At 45.0% G+C, this 15,514-nt stretch overlaps 1 protein-coding gene across 4 annotated transcripts in view; it reads left to right on the top strand.

Moving 5' to 3' along the window:
• The window catches only part of HRH2 (histamine receptor H2), a 44,030-nt gene that overhangs the window by 15,436 nt on the left and 13,080 nt on the right, over positions 1–15,514 (top strand). For all 4 annotated transcript variants that reach the window (XR_010793739.1, XR_010793738.1, XR_010793740.1 and 1 more), the window contains exon 2: positions 7,891–9,749. Coding sequence is in view for 1 of the 4 variants with exons in the window: in XM_066614452.1 (XP_066470549.1) it covers positions 8,581–9,749 (1,169 nt within the window). In the remaining 3 variants the exon portion in view is untranslated. The remainder of the gene's footprint in view (positions 1–7,890; positions 9,750–15,514) is intronic.

Consider the following 15,514-nt stretch of genomic DNA (forward strand, 5'->3'; position numbering starts at 1 on the left):
CTCAATCAGTTCCACTACAACTATTTGCCAACATTTAAAGAGGTGGGAGATTTGAACATGAATCTCTGTTGTCTTTCCTAGCTTGGCCCTCTGTCAAACATTAGAAACTGAAATCAATTCCACATGTACCTTGAGAATTGTGCATTCCTGTATTAAGAACTTCTTTAAATTGTCACCTTGGCTTGATAGTACACCAACAGTTGTTTCATAAACACTCAACCACCAAGAGAAACGAAACTGAAAACCACTCTGCTTCGACTGATAGATTCCTGTGTCAGAGTGGTACACTTGTACCTGACCAGAAACAAAGTGTTGAGAACCTTCTACTGATGAAATATCTTTTAATGTAAGAGTAGATTCACATCTGCAGATGCAGCAAAGTGAAAAACCAATGAAAGGCAGAATCGATTGGTACTTGTTCTCATGACTTTCATCCTGATAGGGCATAAGCAGAGTGGGGAGGAAAGCACTTGGGTGTTAAAAGATCATGTCTAGTATATATATGGTGTTCACAAAGCCCCTAAGCAGGTTTAAGTGGCTTCAATACCAAATCCACATACTCAGTCCTGGGGAAACAGGGATGGATGGGAGTACACTATAACTGAATCACTCCATGACCACACAGATAAGTTGAATCTGTCCATTGCATGAGGGTGGAGCAAAACCCAACCAAAAACAGCACTATCCAATGCATGTTTATTCAGAAATAAGTCTCATTCTGTTTATTCCCAGGTAAGTATGTCAGTGGCATAGCTAATGATCATGTAGCCTGGTGCCAAGCTCAAAATGTTGCCCCGGAAGTGATGTCACAACCGAAAGTGACGTCACGCCCAGGCTTTTTAAAAAATGCAAATTGGGAGGAACGCACCGCCTCCCCCCAGCAGCTTGCCACCTACTTGCTCTGCTGCCTCCCCCCAGTCAGTAGCATAGCTAAGGCATCTATCTGCTATCTGGAGTCAAAAAGATTTGTGCCCCCCCCCCAGACAAAAGCAAATTAATTAAGTAAATAAGTAAAAAATGTGCCTCTGATAGGTTCGAGACACTGCACTGGGGTGAAGAGGGATGGTTACTCTCCACTTGCTAAATATAAGAGGGGGCACCACCTGAAAAAGTGCCTTTTACCCAGTTAGCAGGAGTAACTGTATTATGTTACATGGAAATGAGAGCTGGCTCATATTAACACCTTATTGCAGTGGTTCTCACACATTTAGCACAGGACCCACTTTTTAGAATGAGAATCTGTCGGAACCCACCGGAAGTGATGTCATGACTGCAAGTGACATCATCATCAAGCAGGAAAATTTTTAACAATCCTAGGCTGCAATCCTACCCACACTTACTGAGGAGTAAGTCCCATTGACTACCATTGTTAAAAGCATATACACAGTAGCTTGTTAAAAGTACAGGTCTGTAACATTTCTTCAAATGCAGTCACATACCATGGTAGCATCAAGTCTAATATATTAAAAATAAAATATTAAAATGAATGGGGACCCATCTGAAATTGGCTCACGACGCACCTAGTGGGTCCTGACCCACTGTTTGAGAAACCCTGCCTTATTGGTTTCATGTTGTATCTTGATAATATGTCATTGCAACATGTCAATAACATACCAACATGTCTGGCTCTCAGAACAATCAGTCTCATAGGTCAGTATTGAGTTAAGAAAATCCACTTTTTGTTCCATAAGGCAATTCTGTTTTCATTTTCTGGTTAATTGGCCATATCTTTTGACAGATTACAGATATTCCAGTGGGGTTTGCTTCATTGCATTCCACATTAAATTACCTTTTTAATGATATATAACATGATGGTATTAGTCATACATACCAAGATTTTCACAATTTTGGTCACTAGTTTCAAGTTCAGCTTGTTGCCCCCCCCCCAAAAAAAGCTTGATGCCTGGTGCAACTGCTACCTCCTGCACCCCCTTAGCTATGCCACTGAAGTATGTAGGACTGCAACCTAATGTTCTTGGCCCTTTAGCAAAAGTCCACTCTACCCAAAACAGTTGTTGTGAACTTTGATGTCCTACAGCAGGGGTTGGCAACCTTCTTCCACATAGGGGCCAGAGTTATTCTGCTCTCTCTCTCTCTCTCTCTCTCTCTCTCTCTCTCTCTCTCTCTCTCTCTCTCTCTCTTCAAAGGAGGGAAACAGAAATCCTGAGACAGCGGGAGCTTTTCCTGCCCCTTCCCTACTCTTACAGCTACAAGTGTGGGGCTGGTTGCAACAAAGCTTCCCAAGCCAGTAGCCACCACAAATCCTCCCTATCCATTTCACCTTCCCCAGCAGGACTCCACTGTGTTGCCCCCAGTGCCCAAGTCTGCTGTTGAACTGCAGCCATTCTTCCTATTCCTCTGCAACAGACCATCTTTTAGGACCATCGCAGGTCAGATGATTTCAGGTGGTGGGCCACATCTAGCCCATGGGTCATAGGTTGCCAACCGCTGCCCTAGAGGAAGGGAGGACCTCAAGATCTGGAAAGAGGAACCCCTCCTTTCTCCTCTCTTTGAGAATTCTTGAGACTGAAATAATCATCCTCCAAAATGCATCTAATTATGTATTAAAACCGGATTCTTTTTTTCAATAGCTGTCATTCTAGGAAGCTAATCAAGTTTTCTGCAAGCCTCATCATAACAACCCTCATTCTGTTTTTTAAGCTAAATTTTTGCTGATGGTCAGTTTATAGCTATCAATTCTTATACTGTAATCACATTTCCTCTTAGCATTTTTTCCAGATAAAACAGGCTCAGCTCATGATTACTATTCCACTCATATAATTATCATTCCTTCAGTCATTCCAGTTCGTTTTCTTTGTATTAGTTTGAATTAATTCTTAAATATGGGTGAATAGCAGAGGGCACCATCCTACAGATGGGGCCTCACCAGTTATCTTTTATAAGAATATTAACACTTTCCTATTCCTATCATGCCTGGTAATCCAAGAACTGCATGTGCTGTTTTGTAGCTACAACACACACTGCCCTTGTCATCACCTACAATTCCACCACCAATATGTTTCTTCTACTACTTCTTACAAATAGCGAATTCAAAAGCCGATGAAGAACTTCTTATCTAAGAGAAGCTATACTTCAATTATACTTATAAAATAAGTAGTAGTTCAGTGACAGAGCACATTATTTGCATGTAGAAGGTACCAGCTCAATCTCTGGCATCTCCATGTAGGGCCTATAGCAACCATTTTCAGCCACTGTGCCATGGCACACTGGTGCGTCGTGAATGGTCTGCTGGTGTGCAGCAGGAGTTTGGGGGAAGGACATTTATTAGTAGGGCCACTGAAGGATATGAGCCCCTCACCAGCAGCATGGTGTGCCTTGTCAATTGTCAAAAAACCAATGGTGTGCCTTGACAATTTTAATACCTTGTCAGTGTGCCATGAGACGAAAAAGATTGAAAATCACTGGCCTAGAGAGACCCCGTGTCAAACCCTGGAGAGCCACTGTCAACTAGTGTAAACAATACTGAGTTGAATGGACTAATGAACTTGCTTAACCCATTTCTACCCAGCCCACAGGTGTTCACATTTGATCCCTGTTGCATATTTGCAACATTGGGCAGAATGGCTTAATATAAGGTAGTACTGAATGATCCTAGAATTCCCAAACTACATGACAGTACATTTTGCAGTGTCCCATTTCATTTTATTCAACCTGCTCACAAGGCCTGTAACATACTTGAATGCATGTCAGGGGTGGAGTCAGCAGATGCAATTCCACTCCCTTCTTCCATGTTTCTCTCTCCAGATGTGTGGGAGGTTACACCAGCTTAAACACTTCCCTTTACTTCATTCTGCCTTAGGTCCTGGTCTTTCTGACATCTATTTGCTTTATCATCACTCTTCTACTTCCCTTTCCATGGTCAGCAAAACAACAAAATGTTAAATAAATTGGAGCACTTGTTCTGTGGAGGAGGGGTAGTTGAAGAAACTTCAGAAGTTCATGTCCTAACATTGCCACTTCAAAATGTTAGCATTTCTGCTATGGTTTATATAGCTAATATAAGAAGAAGCAAAGCTGACCTTTGAGGAATTGGTTATGTCTTCTCAGCTGACATGTTTTGTAAAAACCTTTTGCCTTATTCCTTGCAACCACTTCCATATCCATCTTGCCATCTTTTTCAATGTAATAAATACCACTTGCTTAGCGCAGTGTTTCTCAGTGAGTAGAACAAGTACCACCAGTGGTACTTGAAGTAGTGTCTGGTGGTACTCACTGGACCCCTGGACACTTGCCTTCTGGCAGCAAGACCAGGAACGTGACACAGCAAACAGCGGTATGAGGCTCCACTCAGTGGGCCAAGTTCCAAAGCATGCTTTTCCACGCTCAAAAGGCCCTCCTGTCCACCCTGAGCCTCTTACAGGTGTTTGTTGCATCGCATTTGGCCTCCCAACCCAGAAGTAACTGGTGATGATGTACTTCAAATAAGTGGACCCATGTGAAGTGGTACAATGGAGAACAAATGCTAAGAAGCAATAGTTTAGAGCAGCGGTTCTCAAACTCTCTGGGAGAGTTTGAGCTGCAGTAAGTCCTTGTGGGGGTGGGGGGAGGCAATGACGTCATCCCCAGGTTCTCATCACTAAGCAGGCTGCAGGGACTGGCATTTACTTACCAATCCCTGCAACAGCCTCCCGAGGGTGCAGGGAGCCCTGCACAACTGTCTGCAGGGCTCCCCAAAGCTTAGAAAGTGAAAGCAGAGAGATTGCACTTTGCCTCTGCAAAACCGGAAGTGGAGTGTAATCGCTCCACTTTCCTTTTTTAAGCTTCAGGGAGCCCTGTGGATGGTCACACAGGGCTCCCCGCACCCGCCACACAGGATGCTGTTGCAGGAACTTGTACGTCAATGCCAGTTCCTGCAGCCCTCTTAGCGATGTGATCCCGGGGATCGCATCGCTGTCTCCCCCCTGCCCTCACCCTTAAGGGGACAGAGGCCAGGGCATCGCGACACCCCAGTTTGAGAAGCCCTGGTTTAGAGAAATACTACCAACTACTTTGCTAAAGTGTATACAGATTACTAGCATTCATTTTGTATGGAATCACAATAAGAAGAAATCTTTCAGAAAATAAAAACATCAGATATGTTGAAAGTCCAGCATATGTGTTCAACAAATGATCAAAAGTTTAAACATAACACAACAGCCCAATCTCCTCTGATCTTAGAAGCTAAGCAGGGTCAGGCCTGGTTAGTACTTGGATGGGAGACTGCCTGGGAATACTGGCTGCTGTAGGCTTATACCATAGTCTTTCGAGACTGAAGGTTGCCAACCATCATGACAGCTTATTTTAAAAAAAAAGTATTATTTCTTTTCTTTTGCATTCTCTTGCCAAAAACTATTTAAAATTTCCGACACAGTAAGATGGTAAGAGTCTGATTGTCTTTGGACAGATGGATGGTCACATCTGGAATGTTGAGTCTAGTTCTGGTCACCACATCCCCCCAAAAAATAGAGTGAAAATAAGGTGCAGAAGAGAGTGACCAAAATGATCAGTAGGCTGGAGCAACTCCCTTAGGGGGAAAGACTACAGCATTTGAGGCTCTCGAGTCTAGAAAGAAGGCACATAAAGGGGGGCACAATTGAGACATAAAATTACACATGGGATAGAGTGGAGAAAGGAAGTCCTTTTTCTTCTTACACAACATCAGAACCAGGGAACATTCACTAAAATAGACTGATGGGAGAGTCAGAACAGACAAAAGAAATATTTCTTTACCCAGCACTTAATCTATGGAATTCCTTGGTGATGGCACCTAGCCTATATGTCTGTAAAGGAGGACTGGATAGATTTATGGTGGAAAAGTCCATGATAGCTTACAGGCCATGATGACTATACACAACCTCCATGTTTTAGAGGCAGCCTGTCTTTGAATGCCAGGTGCAAGGGAATGGCAACAGGATACGGGTATCTTAAGTGCTCCCAGAGGCATCTTGTGGGCCACTGTATGATACAGGAAGCTGGAGATAGGTCCTTGGCATTAGCAAAATGTTGGTATGGTAGCAAAGCATGGATGTTAAAGGAGTAGGATTTAAAGCTTTTTTAAAATTGCATTTGGAAAAAAAAATCCAAAATTTGTAGAAGGTGATCCAGAGTGCAATGATTCAGGACCCTGCCCAAAGCCACCTCAGGTCTACTGCTGCAGCCTCTGCACTCCCCCCCCCCCCAAAAAAAAACACCTTCTCCTTACCATGCTTCTTGTGCAGTTTCCTCAAATGCAGAAATGTGAGACATCTGGTTTTATTTAAAGAGACCACACCAATGGAGGAGCCCCTTCATTCACGCAAATTGAATCAGTCATCAGATCATAAATTGAATCAGTCATCCCACACTTTGATGTTTGAAGAGGCCACATGAAGAGCATGGGAAGAAGGCAGATATCTGCTTTCTGCTCATTTTTCGCAGACAGAAAGCAGAGCACTGCAACTCGTATCCACAGTGGCCTCCTGGAGGGATGTGGTGGTGGCAGCAGTCTCGGGGTGAAGGGCACCCTGAATCTCTCACCTCCCCCTGCAATCATGGCAAATGCCACCTGCATGACCTAGCCTCATAGATGGGTTGCACTTGAGGTGATCTTAAATACCAACTAGTTGGAACATGTGAAAACAAGGCTGATGGCAGATTTATGGCAAAAGATTGTTTTGGTGCGGTATCTCTAGTTTTATTTAATAGTCTCATGAAATTGGCACCATTCCACTGTAAATCTCCACACTATGATACAGCTTTAAAAAGATAGCTGGCATATTGCACTTCTTGGGAAGTCCAGAGTCACTTCAATTTTACATTTTCAGTCATCAAATTCCTTTGAGGATTGTGACCAAAACCACAGAGGCACTAATTACTTTAAACGGTTAGTTTTAAAGAGGGGGGAAAATCCCAACATTTTTCTGACATACTTATCACTGAAACATATTGTGTCCAACAGGTTAAGAAGACAATCCTTTTAGTTGTTAAAAAAGTATTATTTTAATGCATTAATATTAGCAATGGGTTTGGTAGCATGCTAGTATAGAAGACCCTCTCTTTTAGCTTCAGGCACAAAGCCTAGGTCCATGTGAATCTGGCACCTCTCATGATCCATCAGTGAATCAAACCCATGGGATGGGGCTGTCAAGAATTTTCCGTTAGATCATTAGAACTTACAAGATAGAACGTCATCATTTGTATAGTCTGTTACCCCTAAAGGTCACTAATTGTGGTGCTGACACTTATTGACCTTTTTTGGAGAAGTATGATTTCTTCGGTACTCTAGTTGTATCCCCCACCCCCTTATTCAAGGCCTCAGTACAATCAAGGCAGACATTGATTAGGAGAGCAATGTGTCCTTAATTAAATGTTTGTCTCTATTTATTTCGTTAACCCCAGTCTTTAAACCCCACCAGGTTTCCAGATGTTGTCAGAGTGAGGTGGCTTTTGCTGTAACTGGGAATTCCTCAAGTGGCTAAAAGAATAATATGGTGTTTATTATATATAGGGGGGGGGGTTGCCAAACCTTGGCAACACTGCTTAAACAGTTTTCCACTATGAAAACATGAACATGGTTTCCAATTATGAGTCCTACAATGACTCAGGGTCAGGCCACAGCTCAGTGGTAAAGCACATGTTTTGTATGCAAGAGTACTCAGGTTCAATTAATGGGATCTCTCAGTAGGATTGAAAAATACTCATCTGATATCCTGGAAAACTGCAACACATCAGTGTAGATACTATTGAGTTAGATGGATCAACCTATGTACAAGGTAGCTTCACGTGTTCAATATGATATCCACCCTCTTTTTGTTGTCTGAGATGGGCCTTAGAGCATGCTTAGGCAGTCATCCAAATTACCTCAAAGGCAAGTCCTAAACTATATCATCTGATTTTAATGTTTCCTTCCAGATTCTGACCAGATTCTGACCAGAAAGCTGTGCATATTCATCCCACTTCTATTCTGCTATTTAATTTATCTTCAGGAGATGTGATCAGAGAAATTGCCTAAAATGATGATAGCTGGGACTCTTCCTACCTTTCAGTGGTCTGTCCTATGAAGTCATATACAATCACATCCATGTGATTTCTCTGCAAGGAGTCAAAAAGGAGTGAAGAAAAGGGAGAGACCAAAGGAATTGCTGGAACCTAAGAAGTGTCCTACTAAATCAAACCAAAGATCCACTTAGTCCAGCATCCTGTTCCAACAGTGGCCAACCAGATGCCTCCAGGAAGCCTACAAAGCAGGACGTGAAGGCAGCAGCCCTCCTCTGTTGTATGACCCCAGCCTCTGGTACTCAGAGATCAACTGCCCCTGAACATGGAGGTAATATTTAGCTGCCATGGCTAACAGCTGTTGACAGACTTCCCCTCCAGAAATGTATTAAACCCATATAAGAACATTGCTCACGAGGTGCATGATATTTGGCTGGATTGGCTATGCATCTCAGGAGAATGAATGAGATCCGATTTGGGGGTTTATTCCTCTAGATCTGTAATCAGAGATGGGTCTCTTAGCCTCTTTTCCAAGCAACTGTTGTCACCACGATAATATCACAAGGGCAGTGATGCAAAAAGGGATCTGGACAAGTGGTTCGCTGAATGAACATCAGCACTGCTTCCTATCTGCAGGGCAGCTGCCACGCAATCCTGGATGGGAGAAAAGTGATTGATTGCCCCACCATGAACCACACAAACACGACAGACATTTCTGGCTGTGACTTGCAACAGGTGCTGACTGGGGTTATTCTTGCAGCCCTCATTATTGTGACCATCGGTGGCAATGTGTTGGTGTGCCTGGCGGTCAAGTTCAACCGGCGGCTCCGCAACCTGACAAACTGTTTCATTGTCTCCTTGGCCTTTACAGACCTGCTGCTGGGTCTGCTGGTGCTACCCTTTTCAGCCATCTATGAGATCTCCTCCCAAGTGTGGTATTTTGGTTCTACTCTCTGCAATATCTACATCAGCCTGGATGTCATGCTGTGCACAGCCTCCATCCTCAACCTCTTTATGATCAGCCTGGATCGGTACTACGCGATCACCAAACCTCTCCGCTACACCACTGTGGTCACTCCTCTGCGAGTGGCTGTAGCTATGTTCCTTATCTGGGTGGTGTCACTCATGGTCTCATTCCTACCTATCCACTTAGGCTGGAATACTAATGACTCAACTGTCCAGAATAAGGACTTATTTGAAGGGGGGAGGCAGGAGTGCAAGTTGGAGGTCAATTCTGTGTATGCACTGGTGGACGGCTTGCTTACTTTCTACCTCCCGTTGGTTGTCATGTGCATCACATACTTTCAGATATTCAAAATAGCCAGAGAGCAAGCTAAACGGATCAACAATGCCAGCTGTTGCAAGGCTATCCATCAGGCATTGCCCACTGTGAAAGAACACAAAGCCACACTGACCCTCGCCATTGTAATGGGAGCTTTCATCATTTGCTGGTTTCCTTATTTTACAGTGTTCACATACAGAGGCGTGGTGGGTAATGGCAAAGTAAGTGAAACACTGCTCTCTGTTGTTCTGTGGCTTGGCTATGCCAACTCAGCCTTGAACCCTATCCTATATGCTGCGCTGAATAGGGACTTCCGGACAGCATACCAGCAGCTGCTCAGGTGTTGGAGGGTGGGGCCAGACACCAGAGAGAGTCTCCTAACTCACAAGATGAAAGGCAGGACCAGCAATCTGGCCCAAAGCAAGCAGGAAGATAAACCTCTACAGTTGCATGTGAGGAATGGGAACTCTCTTATCCAGGATGGCACAGAAAGGTACGTTTCTATGTTAGGTGTTGAATTACTGCGGGGGGGGGGGGTGTTCTGGCAATTTTCAAATGAGCTGTTACAACCACTGTTTATGTTCAGGCTACATGCAACATTTTAAACTGACATTCAGTACACAGCCAAATTTAAGAGGAAAGAAGCCAAGGGCAGCCTTGTGGAGAGTAAAGGAAGAAGCCTGGGTCTGCCTATACAATTTCAAAACACAGTGCTAGAAGGGAGACCAGTTCAGCCTCCAAGTCTCAGCCTTGAGTTGCTCCTTAAGGCTGAACATGTAGTGGTCTCTTTGCACCATCTCTATTCACTCATTCCAGCACCCATCAGTCGCAGCAAGTTTTGTCTTGGATTAGATTCAAGTGGCGTGATTATAGAAAGCAAAGGGTGAGATTTTCTCAGTCCTGATCCTTTGACTCTTCACTCTATATTCCGTCCATCAGAGAAACAGTCAAACAATAGCATGCAAACATTTACATTAGCAAATATGATAGAATAGCAAACAAGGTTTTTTGGGGGAGGGAGGGGTATAATTCTTTTTGAGTGTGAAATTTAAAAACATCAAGAAACTGATGGGACAAATCCAGTGAATAAAAACCAGCATGTTATGTATCCTTCTACCATTAGTTATAGCTCAATTGGTTAATCAGCACAGAGCACATTCCTTGGCATGTCTATTCAGAAGTCTGTTCTATTGTGTTCATTGGGGCTTACACCCAGGAGAGTGTATATAGGATTCGAGCCACAGACTTCTTCTCTACCTTGCTCATGGGTTACATTATAGCCACTTTGTTCTGCATGATTTGTTGAAATGACAAGGCACACAAAAGGCTCTATGGAGGTGGAAACAGAATGGTAACTAAGTGTGCAATCCTAACCCCTTATGTCAGCGCTTTCCAGCACTGACATAAGGGCAATGCAACTCTGAGGTAAGGGAACAAACATTCCCTTACTTTGAGGAGGCCTCCATGAGTGACAGCCAATTGCAGGATGCAGCACATGTCCCACTGGCATCGCTATGCCAGTGCTAGAAAGCACTGACATAAGGGGTTAGGATTGCGCCCTTAGTTACCATTCTGTTTCCACCTCCATAGAGCCTGTTGGGTGCCTTGTCATTTCAACAAATCATGCAGAACAAGTGCTATCCTTCAGTGCTCAAGTTAGGGTGGAAAAGATGGAGAACCCTTAGTTAAATCCTCAAGACTTTACCCCCTGAGTTATCCCCATTTTAGCAACATCATGGCTCTTTCTAAAAACAGTAGCTAAGGAAGTGAGAACGAAAGGTAGGGATGTTGGGCACCTTCTGGTCTCCTCCTAATTCGGTCACTAGTGTCCTTAGGGCACAATCCTAACCCACTTTCCAGCACCGAGGTAAGAGCAATGCAGCTCCTAGGTAAGGAAATAAGCATTCCTTTACTTTGAGGAGGCCTCCATGAGTGGCCCCCAGGATGCAGCACACATCCCATTGGCACTGCTATGACAGTGCTGGAAAGTGGATTAGGATTTGGGCCTTAGTGTTTAATCCTAGGTTAATCCTATGTTACTGCACTATCAAGTGAGCCGCTGCTAAACAGTAATGTGTGCTCTCCCCATTGCTGCTACCTATGCCAGTGTTGCCCCAGCTCCTGAGAAGGATGCTGCTGCTACAGGAAGTAACTGTGCTGGCAATCAACCTCCACCCTCACACACAATCTTAGGGTCATATGCTACAGAAATTACTCAGGGAGGAGCCCAACCAGGAAAGTGGCTTCTATATTGTTCAGGTAACCTCAGAACAGACCCTACAATTTGGATAAAACTGCTTGTTCCACCTACCTGATAGCAAATGACTACTCAGCATGATGCCTGATTCCTCTTTCAAAGTCTGTCACAATTTCTGCCTACTAAATTGACTTTAATGAGACTTCATATTCAGTCTGCTATCAATTCCTGCTTTCTTTCTTTCTTTGCAACCTTTGGAAACAATTCAAAGGATTAGGTGCCTTGCATTTTGTGCCCAGCCCCCCAAAATACTGGCATGGAAATTAGGTCAGCCCAGTCCCCTGGGATGAGATGAGATGCCAAGGCATCTCAAAACTAGAGCTATGGTACATTTATTTCCATATTGATGGGAATTGTGCAACGGAACGACTAGGGACCTTAATTCACTAGTTCTTGGGGGAGGCGTTTTTATGACAAGACTGTAAGGTGCAGTCCATAATGTAGCTAAATGAATATTTGAGCAAAGCATGGGCAGAGTAGTGAAGGCAGGGCAGGGGCATAGCCAAGGTTACCAGGGGCAAAGGGAGGTATAGAAATCTTTTAAATAAATCATAAATAGCAATGATAGAGTACATGGTTTACATTATAAGGTTGCCGGTTCAATCCCTGGTATGTTCACAGAGTGCTGGGAAAGATCCCTATCTTAATCTTGAAGAGTTTCTTCAATATTGAGCTAGATAGACCAATGGTGTGATAAGGCAGTTTCCTATGTTCTTATATGAAGGTTCAAAAAGTGAGGCATCAGGAGAGAAGATGGGATAATCAGCACCCTAAAGATCTGGTGAAGGCCTTAGGTGCACAGTTCTCTAGATGAACAGTGATCTGATGGCCCTGATCAAATAGTCCCTAACCAATGCAGCTGTGCCACCACAGCATGCACTGCATCTTGCAGGGGGCATTCGAAGAAATCTCCACTGGGTAAGGGAACATTTGTTCCCTTGCCGGGGGAGGGGGGGGAGAGGGTTAACCTCGGCTGCCTGCATGGGTCTACTCAGACCTGTACCAGCAATTTAGCTGGAGCAAGTTCAAGTGGACCTGGAAGGGCAGAGTAAGGCCAGGAAGGGGCCTTGGATATGGCAGTGTCACTGCCACCAATACTGCCCCATTCCTAGCCTTAATTCACCCTCCCTCCTGCCTCTTTCCTCGCTGTTCCTCTCACTCCCTGCCACATCAGACCTATCCCTGCTCCCCCCGGCACTGACTTACAGGCACCAGGGGACATGGATGGACTACCAATGCATTGCTGTATCTGCTTGCCACTTGCGGCAGCAGCCCAGTTGTGCAAAATGCTATGTTGCTTTGGCAAGAACCATGAAGGATCTTATGCTGCTGAAACTCTAGGCTTTCATAGAATTTGGCAGCAAGAAGCACTAAGGCAAGTCTGACAAACCTGACCTACAGCACAAGCCTGTGCATGTTCCCACAGAAATAAACCCCACTGTGTTCACTGGCCTTACTCCTAAGTAAGTACATACAGGATTGCAGTCCTATGATGGGTGCACTCCTGAAAAGCTAAGAAAAAGGAAGGGGGATTGTGGGATATTTTCATTGCCTCCCACTGGCAATTCCAGTTCTATTCAAAACTTTAATCTGATCCCAGCATTGCAGTTTGATAAGCAGTACAGAAACTTTCCATAGGGCAGATAGCACTTACTTTTGCTTCCATGGTTCCAGGAAGTGCCAACAAAGGGTTGATTCTTCTGTTTATCGTGGCTGACGCTGGTATTAGGTAGTGGGGCAAAAGGGCTTCTCAGATGTGATGGTACAGCATTACCTGGGCTCAAGCAGCTAGGACTGGTGCTGGCTTACTCATGTTGCTACAGTGAAAGTCACACTCAAAAGCATTTGAACAGTGGCACAAACATTGTTTCAATTTGAGGCAAAGAAATTTTACTTGTTTTGTTTTTAAAATGAGAATGCACCATTTGGTTTTGGTTGTTTCACATACTAAAAAAGTATGGCATAGGGAAATGGAGAAATAGGAGGAAGAGAACATTTTAGAACATTTTGATGTTCTGCATAAAAAACCTTTCATTTCTAAGTTAGATTCATCTAATTGGGTTGTTGCCTTGCCTTTGCTATCTTGCAGATATTTTGGATGTTTGGTAATGGTACTATAAATCATTGCCACATATAAATTGACATTGCCCATATCTAACTAGAAGACCACAATCCTGGATAAAAGCAGGAATATCTGAGCCACACGTGTGTATTTATTCCGGAGCAGGCAAATGTCCCTCAGCTCCTATCAAAGGCCAGATGAAGGGGAACACAAAGCCACCAGAATGGTTCTGATCCAAAGAAGAGGATCAAACTATGGGTGCAATCCAGAAAAGTACTTGGGCCAGCGCAGGTCCCTAGTGCCAGCCCAGGAGGGTCACATGCCATAAGGCATGTTTGTGCCTCCTCGTGAGTTGGCAAGGCCAGCGCGCAGAGGTGCACCAGCCTGCGGATGCTGGCACAAGCCTCCGCGCTGACGGAGGCATTGAGTCTTGCATCAGCCAACGTAAGACTCTGGGATGGGCGGGGAGGAGGCGTGAGGGAGGTGTTCTGGGGCAGGGGGAGGGCAGGCGGTGGGTGGCCCCAGTGGCAGGTGGGTGGGGAGCGGAAGGCGGGGCTGGGATCCAGCTGTTATGCTGGATCCCTACCACCATTCCCGGGGAGGTTGGAGTGGCTTCAAGCTGCTCTGCTCTCCTCACCTCCACCTCAGGAGGTGGCGCAAGTCCAAGGAGACCCAGAGGGGCCAGGGTGCCTTACCCTTAAAGTTTTCCTTACCTCTGGCTGAGCCACTTTGGGCCCCTATCCTGCGCTGGATACAGCGCAAGCCTCTTGGCTTGCTTGTTCCAGTGCAGGATAGGATTACACACTAGGGCTCCTACTGTAGTAAAAAGGATAAAAATAGAGGCTTTGAGATGCTGGTAAAAGTGAAACTGGTATTTTTAGGGCGCAATCCTAACTTGCGATGGAACAGGCAAGCCAGGAGGTTTGCGCTGTATCCAGTGCAGGATTGTGGCCAACAGCAGCTTAGCCAGAGCAAGGGGAAACTTTCCCCCTTACCTCTGGGTAAGGGCTGCTGGAGCCTATGGGTCTCCTCAGACTTGCGCCACCTTCTGAGGTGGCACAAGTCCGAGGAGAGCGTTCTCCCCGGGGCGGGGGTTGGGATCCGGCATAACTGCCAGATCCCAGCCCCGCCTCCTGCTTCCCACCAACCCATCCCCGGGACCGCCCATTGCCCTCCCTCCTCCCGCCCGGGAACGCCTTCCTCCACCTCACCGCCCCCCACACCTACCTTTCGTCCTTGCTGAGCCGATGCAAGGAGCTGGGGGGAAGCTGGCGTGGAGGCTTCCATCAGCCTCCACAGGCCGGTGCTTCTCAGAGCACCAGCCTGGCTTCCTCCTGAAGAGGAGCAAACGTGTTTTACGGCACATTTGCGACCCTCCTACGCCAGCCCAAGGGACTTGGGCTGGCATAGGGCCCAGTTAGGATTGCTCCCTTAGTCTCATAAAGTTAGGTGGGTCCTGATAAAGTGTCATTTTAAAAAGTGGTCCCAGTGCTAAAAGACTTGGGAACCACTGGTTTAGTGGTAATGCTTGCTCTCTGCTACAAGAAAAAATGTATGTAATACATACTCACATACTTCATTTGGTTCATTTGGCCAATAATATTAGAATTTCTTTCTTCAAAATTAATTTCACTTTTCCCCATTATGAGATTTAAGGACACCATGTAACAAATTTTTAGAAATATTATGCAGTTGGTCTACTTATAGTGATCTTTCACTTGTGTCATGCGCTAAAGGATAAATGTTACTTGAAATTAGTGGGCATATATGTACAAAGCACAAGAGGAAGGAACAGTCTGGAAGTTTATAACCAATAAAGGCCAGTTGTAAGCAGCAGTGTGGGCAATGTTGCCCTTGCTGGCGCTATTGAAATGGTACCTACCCCCCCACACACACACACACACACAAACATAGATAAAGTCTTCTTATCCCATTGTCT

Source organism: Tiliqua scincoides, chromosome 2 (genome assembly GCF_035046505.1).
Source record: "Tiliqua scincoides isolate rTilSci1 chromosome 2, rTilSci1.hap2, whole genome shotgun sequence".
Lineage (NCBI taxonomy): Eukaryota > Metazoa > Chordata > Lepidosauria > Squamata > Scincidae > Tiliqua > Tiliqua scincoides.